At 42.6% G+C, this 9385-nt stretch overlaps 1 protein-coding gene across 1 annotated transcript in view; it reads left to right on the top strand.

The window, feature by feature from the left end:
- The first annotated feature begins 1507 nt into the window (after window positions 1-1507).
- Window positions 1508-9385, top strand: part of WDFY4 (WDFY family member 4) — a 463201-nt gene continuing 455323 nt past the window's right edge. Inside the window, exons 1-2 of the mRNA XM_061634768.1 lie at window positions 1508-1586; window positions 6051-6338. Coding sequence (XP_061490752.1) covers window positions 1533-1586; window positions 6051-6338 — 342 coding nt within the window. The 5' untranslated portion in view covers window positions 1508-1532. The remainder of the gene's footprint in view (window positions 1587-6050; window positions 6339-9385) is intronic.

The following is a 9385-nucleotide window of genomic DNA, read 5'->3' as shown; positions in this document are numbered from 1 at the left end:
CCATTTCTACATTTGTTTGAGTTTTTTAAAGTCCTCATGAAAATTCATCAGCGCTTTTGTACAAATTTCTCCTACTATACACATTTTATATGCAATTATTTTCATGAATATGTGTATTTACAGGCAGTTTACATAGTTTGTACACATTACTTGGCTGGAGAACTCCACTGCAAAATTCAGATAAGTGCAACTGTTGAAGAATAGCTGTGTTTGTTTTTTTTCCCAGAAAATGCAAATGTGGTAAGTTGAACTTTAAATGAGAACTGAATTTAATTTCTTCCCAATCCCAACATCTGGAGTATGGTATCCCATTGTAGGCACCACATTTTGAGATGGATATTGACAAAGTGGAGTATGCCCACAGGAGCATGGATGACCAGGATGGTTAGGGGTCACCCTATAAGAGATTGGGAGGTAGGGCTGAGGCTCAGAGAGAGAGACTTAGAAAAATCAGTTCTCAGCAGAGGTAGCATTCAAATCATGAACTTTTCAATTTATAGTTGCACCTTGTGATGTTCCTGATTTGTAATGTAAATATGGTAAGTGCTGGCATGATATAAGACATATGGTAAGTGGAGTGAGTGAGGAGGGGGAGTACATGGGCTGTAGAATGCTAGATGATTGGCTGAGCGTTCAAATGGCTGGAAGTATAAATGAGAGGATGACAGTAGAATTGAGGGTGGTGTTTTGTGGTGGTGTGTTGGTGTGTTGGAGAGGTTGGTGTGGAGAGTATAAGGTGGCTGTTGAGAGAGTGAAATAGGAGTTCTGAGACAATTATTAAGAAGTAAAGTACATAAGAGAACATATATGAAGCCATATGCTTGTCAACAAAGTCTTAAGTAATCTTGTTATTTCTAATGCTTAATAAATATTTTTTGGTTTACTAAAAGCCTGATTCTTCAGCTGGGATACACAATCCAGGGGGGATGGCAGAGTAACCAAGGCTGAACAGTAATTGTATCGAATGGTGGCAGCGGAGGAGGAAAAGATATTGTATCCAGAACCACAGAGAAACCCAGGGCTGTAAGCTTCAGAGGCAAGAGGCTGCAGGGGGGTTTGGGAATTACCTATACCCATAGACACAAGGTATCGAGATAGCCAGGCAGAGACTAAGGCGCAGTCTATAGGCTATAAGGGATACAGAGTGTTGGGTAGTGTGGCCTAGCAGGGGGATCTTTTGAGATCAGTGCTAGTGCAGTGAAAGGTAAAAATAAACCTGACATTCCTGACTGGGGGCAACCAGAGGTGGGCTGCACATCATAAGGTGGGCCTGACAGTGGTAAGACATCACTAGTGGTCACAGGCGGGGAAGGACGTCACACACCTCTTATCAGCTCCCATGTGTCAAGCTCCTCTAGACACCATCAGACAAACGAACAACCCTGTTGCCCTTTTTACTCCAACAGAGCTTGTGGTCTGTTTTGTGCTTTTCTACTTCTGCTTTTGCCAGGAAATAAGTGCACAACTGCCTAGTCAAGCCTAGAAAGTGATAGAACAGACTAGAAGCTTTACGATGCTCGGCAGTTCAGAATATGCTGTTTTCTTTGGCTAGAGATGCTGTCAGCTCTAGAGAAAAGCTAACACAGGTATGTCAAACTGCCCTGCCCTCTCTATTTCTATTTTCTAGGTTGTTGCCTTTTATAAAGTCACTGTCCCAGAGAATTGATTTCAAACTGGAAATATGCCAGTGAAAATTCAGGCTGTGATGGTATGGCAATAGAGTGGCTGGAGACATGCATTTGTACGGTATGCTAACAAATCATAAAAGCTGAAAGAGGAGACAGGAAAAAGAGGTAGGAGGGCTGGGGTGAGGTATACTAGTGCGTTTTCTATCTGCTCTCTGTTTCCCATATACTCACATAGGTTACTGATTTCTCATTATTAGTTCACCCATGCTTCTTATCTGCTGTACTTTCTGGCTGTGGAGGTAGCACTGAGATTTTCCCTTAATTTATGCAAGACAACACAGTGTAATTTGACCTCTATTCCCACACTGAGTATTTGCAAATATTTTATTTCCTTTTTTTAAAAAAAGATGTGAAAATGAAAGACAAGAGACTGAAATGAGCACAGGGAAGTTCCTAAAGGGTCAAAGCCAACAAAAAGGTGGTGCTTAACTACTGGATGAAACTGAGGTTATCATACTTTGGACACATCATGAGAAGACATGATTCATTAGAAAAGACAATAATGCTGGGAAAAACAGAAGGGAGTAGAAAAAGAGGAAGGCCAAACAAGAGATGGATTGATTCCATAAAGGAAGCCACAGACCTGAACTTACAAGATCTAAACAGGTGGTTCATGACAGATGCTCTTGGAGGTCACTGATTCATAGGGTCTCCATAAGTCGTAATCAACTTAAAGGCACATAACAACAACTAACTACTGGGGACAGAACTATCCATTTCTCTGGAGGGGCTTTTGAAAGGTCTGCAACCTTTCAGTAGAGGCAAACTGATGCATCATGGAAAGAGTTTATGTGGTCCTGTAGATAGGGGGTTAGACTGGCACCAAGATGATTCAAGATGACTCGACTTACCCTGCTGGAATTCAGTGGGAATGGGGGTGGGGGGAAGAACTTGGCCAAATGAAACTCTCATCTCCAAACTTTATCATCTCACCAATTCAATAGAAATAACCAAGTTTTGTGATGGCGTAGCACCAGAAAATACACTTCTCCTGCTTTTTGCAAACTGATCTTTCCTAGCATGCCCAGATCAACTAGGCATAATAATAATAATTAAGAACTGTTGCAGCTCTTCCCAAACGGTGACCTTCTTTACTCAGTGTTAAAATTTGCAGTAGGGGTAGGGAAGAAGAGAAGGAAGAACTTGAGACTTTTTTTGTGTGCAACTTATAAAGCATGGTAGAATTGAAAGTAATTAATATTAAAAACAAAGCAAAACCCAACAACTACCAGATATTATAAAGCTATCTTATGATAATTCAGACTATTGGTCCAGCTAGCCCTATATTGTCTACCTGTTCTGATTGGCACTGGCTTTCCAAGATAGTGGTTTCATACAGCCCTGCTTCACAAGATCCGTGGTGGGGGGAGGGGAGGGGAGGTGGAATCATAGAATCATAGAGTTGGAAGCGGCCTTGTAGGCCATCGAGTCCAACCCCCTGCTTGAAGACATCCAGCGAAGGGGATCCCACCACCTCCCTAGGCAGTCGGTTCCATTGCCGAACTGCCATTACTGTCAAGAAGTTCCTTCTAATGTCCAATCTGAATCTATGCTCCTGCAACTTAAAACCTAGTCCTACCCTCTGGGGCAGCAGAGAACAAATCTGTACCCTCCTCTATGTGACAGCCCTTCAGGTACTTAAAGAGTGTAATCATGTCGCCCCTCAGCCTTCTCTTCACCAGACTGAACATGCCAAGTTCCTTCAACCTTTCCTCATAAGACTTGTTCTCCATCTCGGCTATCATCCTTGTCGCCCTCTTCTGGACCCGCTCTAACTTGTCTATATCTTTCTTAAAATGAGGCACCCAGAACTGAACGCAGTATTCCAGATGAGGCCTGACTAATGCAGAATATAGTGGGACTTTTACTTCCCTCAACATGGAAACTATAGCTCTGTTTATGCATACCAAAACCGCGTTTGCCTTTTTTGCTACAGATAAACTCTGATAAAACAGGAAATTACAAAGACAGTGGCATTTTGGAATTTAGATGGTTATCAGTTAGGTCCTAAATTTCATACTTGCTACAGTAAGATAATTTTTTTCTTGTCCTATGTCTGAACCATATTGTAGCCAATAAGTGAAGTCAGGGTTGTGATTGATAAGAGATTTGTGGACTTCCAGGCAATTGCTAGAACCCACTGCAAGTCCAGAAAACTTATTTTTTCCTGCTTGTTTGAAAATCTCATAAACTGAGTAAGTTTATAAGTTCCAGCTGTAGCAAAAGTATCTTTCTTCCTTGTGTGCAAGAGATCTAAATGCCATTACAATGTGTTATGCTTTTCTAATTATGAAGAGTCAAACAAGTTTAAATTTTCCTGGACTGTTGAAGAGGGCAGGGTTACAAATCTTAATGAGAACTAGGCTTAATTAGGAGTGTGAAGATGACATAGTAGCAGATCTCCTGTTCAGGATAGATGAGAGACTAATGTAAGGATTCTGCTCTGTATTTAATAACATTTTATCCTTTCCAACACTGTGGGATGGTTCACACATCACTTGATTTCTCTTGACTTTTAATATTGTTGACTTGTAGCTGAATGTTGAGCTGAATGCTCCTGAAAAGTCTTGTGTTTGAAGCTATAGGATGGATTCATCTGTGGTCAAAATTGGCAGGAAGCCCTGCTGTACATTAAAAAACAAAACAAAACAAGAACCACAGTACTGAATACTTTACGGCCAACAAAAACATCACACACTAAATTCTCTAGGGCCCTTTGTCAGGCCAAATAGCCAGTCAAAAAACAAAAACAGAAAATTGGGGGGGGGAGGTATGACGAAGACTGCATTAGACTAGATCAAACCAATTGTACAGATTTAAAGGTGCATCCATTCCTACAGAGACAGAAAAAAAGGAAGTTCTCCCTCTGAAAATATAAAACACCAGCAGCAAATGAGACTTACATCCTTGATGAAGTGGACTCTGGTCCAGAAAAGCTGGATGGTGGATGTCCAACCTGTCCTGGATGGGGTTGCACTCCTCCTGAAGGAGCAGGTTCGTAGCTTGGGGGTTCTCCCTAGAACCATCTCTGTCACTTGAGGCTCAGGTAGCCTTGGTAGCACGGAGTGCCTTCTACCAACTTTGAGTGGTGGCCCAGCTACGCCCCTATCTGGACAGGGATAATCTGGCTTCAGTTGTCCATGCTCAGGTAACCTCCAAGTTAGATTACTGCAATGCACTCTATGTGGGGCTGCCTTTGAAGACGGTTCGGAAACTGCAGCTTGTGCAAAATGTAGCAGCCAGATTGGTAACAGGGACCAGACGGTGCGAACATATAAAACTGATTCTGGCCCACTTGCATTGGCTGTCTGTGTGTTTCCGAGCTTGATTCAAGGTGTTGGTATTAACCTATAAAGCCTTACACAGCTTGGGACCACAATACCTGATGGAACGCCTCTCCCAACACGAACCCACCTGCAGACTACACTCAACATCAAAGGCCCTCCTCCAGGTGCCTACTCTGAGGGAAGCTGGGAGGCTGGCAACAAGGGAGAGGGCTTTCTCAGTGGTGGCCCCCAAATTATGGAATAATCTGCTTGACAAGGTGTGCCTGGCACCAACACTGATATCTTTGGGGCACCAGGTCAAGACTTTCCTCTTCTCCCAGGCATTTCAGCATGTGTTTTTAAATTGTTTTTTTTAAAAAGTGTTTTTAAATTTGTATATTTGTTTTTAATGTTTTTAATTGTTGTAAACCGCCCAGAGAGCTTCGGCTATGGGGCGGTATACAAATGTAATAAATGTAATAAATAAATAAATAAATAAAACCTTCCCAATGTGAAACTTTAATCCTACACAGTAGGGCCCCACTTTACGGTGCTTTGCTAATGCGGCGGTCACAATTAGACGCAATTAGACTAAAGCGCCACTCATACGGCACTTGTTCTGCTTTTACGGTGGTTTTTGGACGTCGCACACCATTCTATTCAATGAGTTCAATTTTTCAGTGGTTTTTGCTTTTCAGCGGGGGTCTGGAACGTAACCTGCCATATGAGTGGGGCCCTACTGTACTCACTTTTGTGGGTGTAAAACTGCAGTGCTAATCCCACAAACTGGGAGTAAACCCCATTGAATTCAATAGGACTTACTTTTGAGTAGACATGGTTAGGATTGTGCTGTAAATTAATGGGACTTTTGAGTGAACATAGCAAAGGATTGTGCTTGTGTTGTAAATCTTTCTCTCCCCCTCCAATTCTATTTTTAAAGCAATTAAGGGCTTACATAGGTATCACTGATTTTATTATGTAGGAAAGTAATACTGGTTTAATTTTTTTTTAAATGTTCTGCAATGACCAAATGGGTTTGACAATAAACTATTATATGGGGTGTATGCATTTTACACTTCCTGTGTGTGATTTCCAGTTTGACCAAAACATGGAGGCTGTGCTAGAGTTGCCAAAACAGCTCAATGAGAAGAAGGACTCACCTGACAAGAATGGAGGCCAGGATCAAACGCAAGCCCAAGATGGCAATGTGATGGCAGTCAAAACAGAGCCTGCAGAGCTCAGTAGAGAGGATCCATGTCAGTCCCCTTCTTTCCTTTGGGAGACCCTAGGTGGACAGTTCACGAAGTATGAGGAGATGGCTGCTTTCCTGAGTCCAGAAGAGAACCAAAGGCGAATGCTGACTCTCTTGCGCATCTTCCTGAAGGTTGGTTAGATCTCCAACTGTAACAGTTTTTCTTTACAAGGTCTTGCTTGCTCATAGTGCAGGGAAAAATCAAAAGAACTTTTCTAGTGTGTGTGTGTGTGGAAGGAAAGGAGACAAGATGGGACAGGGAATGCCCCCAAAATAGTGCAACTACTGGAATGTAAGAGGTACCACTTTATTCCCAGTCAGAAAAAGTATTGGGTTTTAAGGTGTGAGCAAGCAGAATTTGACTGAATATCTAGGGTTGGTGTCACTGGACAAGGGAACGTGAGACATAGCAGAATATCCTTACTTGGAATTTTTTTAAGGAGAGAAAATATTTAAATCTAGACAAAATACCATTGCAGAATGACTTGAAGTGCTTTTCACCTAATCATGGGTCAACAGTGCAACCCCTGCATGGACACCTGCACCCTCAGAGGCTTTCTCTGGCACCCACAATGCCTTGTCCCTGATCCCCTCCTGAAATTAGGTTTGAAAGAAATCTTATTTTGTAGTCAATAGAAGGCTTTTTCTAAGCCTTCTTGGAATCCCTAATTGTTGTGGGGAGGATGATCTTCCTGGTGGTTGCAGTTGAGGAGTGAATGTTATCTCTTGCTTTCCCTGCTACATTGTGCAGGAAGACCACCCCCCTCAAAATTAGGCTTAGGGGAAAAAGTGTTTGCACTTTTTTCTAGATGAATTGCTGGTGGGGAGAGACAGTGTTTGCAGTGTGTGCAGTTGCAGAGTGTGTATGTCTGCATGGTTGCAGTGTGTGGTTATGCGTTGTGTGTAATACCCAAAATAGATTCTCTGGTTTGCAAATGTGCCCAAGGGTAACGCAAATGTTTGGCAACCCCCACCCACCCTATCTTTTGTTCTCTAATCTCTATCTTCTCACATTTCATGAATGTTTCGATTGGCTTCAAATAACATTTAATTTTTTAAATCCAGATTTCTAATCATAGGATTGTTTTCTTTAGTGAGGTCCAGGTCTGTCTTCTAAAACCTCTAATGGTCTCGGTTTCAGTAATTAACTGACATTCAAGTTTGCATGAAATGTAGGAATTTTAGTAAATGCAACATAAAGTTCCCCTACAATATAATTCTGATTCAGGCAACTGACTCTTTCAAAATATACCCAGACCTCTAACTTATTTTTTTCTTCCTCTATCCGTGTGTTCTCCACCAGATGAAAGTGTTGATTCAGAACTTTCTAGGTCCGTATGTAAATCACAGGGCCTCATGAGTCATTCTCACAATCGCATGATCCAGTGGGAAAATACAATTTATTTGTTGCAATTGCACAGCCAAAGCCATGAATAACCTACAGCCTATATCAGAACATCCCAAATTCAGTATCCCAAATACATTGTGTTATATCTCTTGCTGAAGGTATGTAAAGATTTCAGCAGACAAGCCCAAATCTTATAGGTTGTTTTCAATTTAAGCACATGTCTAAATCATAATGCTGGTGCACAGCATTTTGCTGCCTGAGGCAGAGCCGAAACTGTGCCCCCTCCCCACTTGGCCCAACACTTTAAAAAGTCTTGTTGCACCATTTAGGTACAAATTGCCTTAAGAGCTAGCTGCAGGTTTTCTTGGGGCCCAAGACAACAGATTTTCAGGTGCCTTTGGACCTAACATACCCCTTCCATCTTTTGTTCCTCCCCTTTGGCCAGACTGCCAGCTCAGGAAATGGGGCCTAGAAGTTCAGGTTAAGAAGCACAGTCAAAGCAGAGCTTGGCAGGACTTAGGGCTTATCCAAACGGAGCGGGATAATCCACGGTTTCCATATTCGGTTTGTCATCTGATAGTCCTCACTTTGCCTTTTAGTTCGCTCTTTCCCAATTTAAAAAAAAATGCTTTTTTGCACCCGCACCCGCAGTGGTAAGACCCCTACATTCTTTTTGCTTTTTCCAAGCTCCGCCTCCAAAACCTCCCCCTATCAACCAATTGGTCAGCAAAAAAATTACGTATGCTCCTCTCCCCCTTTGCAACGAAGCACAATATGGCAGTAAAGGAGTTCTTGCCTCGGAAGGAAAGGCTGCTGGTCGGTTTCACGCCTGCCTTGTTTGTATTTGTGATATTATGCTTAAATGAATGTATGCTTTTCTGCCTTTATTGATATTTAACAAGATACACACGCTGGCAATTGCACTTATTTCTCCAAAAAAGGAAGAAACATGTCACCCCCCCTCCTTCTTCCTTTCCTTCCCACGGAGAATGAAATTGACAAAGCTTTGCGGAGCAGGCGTGAAACCGACCAGAAGCCTTTCCTTCCGAGGCAAGAACTCCTTTACTGCCATATTGTGCTTCATTGCACCATGATTGGCTCAATTTTCCTGGGCTTATTCTCGTACATGCGCAAAAGTGCAGATACGTGATTGGCTGGAATGAGGAGAAGGAGCAAGGGGAAACGCCCAAGAACCGCCCATCAGCTGTAAAGTCCGCGGTATTGCATCCTAACTCCTGAAGGCACAGCAGATGATTCCCAATTTTAAACAGCAAATCGCATTTTTGCCGGTATTGCAAGGGGTGGATTTAACCTGCGAAAATGCGTAACAGCGCGAGATGTCATTTGGACGACCGAAAAATAATGAACACACATAGCGGGCGTGTCACACATTTTGCAGTCATCTGGATGAGCCCTTAAAGGATGATGCAACAGGGTCTGCAAAGTATATGACTAGGGTTGCCAGGTTCAGGGCCTGAGACTGATCCTGTATCTTTAGGAGAAGAGAAAGTCAGCCAAGTGCAGGTGTTCTTGCAACCCTGTAATGAGAAAAACCACAAGGTGGAATTCTCCCTTCCCCCTGCACAACTTTTAAAGATACAGAAGACCTCTTGGAGGCCGGGCCTGGCAACCAAGAGGTCTTCTGTATCTTTAAAAGTTGTGCAGGGGGAAGGGAGAATTTCACCTTGTGGTTTTTCTCATTACAGTGTTGCAAGAACACATGCACTTGGCTGACTTTCTCTTCTCCTAAAGATACAGGATCAGTCTCAGGCCATGGACCTGGCAACCCTATATATGACAATTGCATGAACTTTCAAATTCCCTGCCACAA

The sequence above is a fragment of the Rhineura floridana genome, chromosome 7 (genome assembly GCF_030035675.1).
Source record: "Rhineura floridana isolate rRhiFlo1 chromosome 7, rRhiFlo1.hap2, whole genome shotgun sequence".
NCBI classification, from domain to species: domain Eukaryota; kingdom Metazoa; phylum Chordata; class Lepidosauria; order Squamata; family Rhineuridae; genus Rhineura; species Rhineura floridana.
This window is presented reverse-complemented; position numbering and strand designations above follow the sequence as displayed.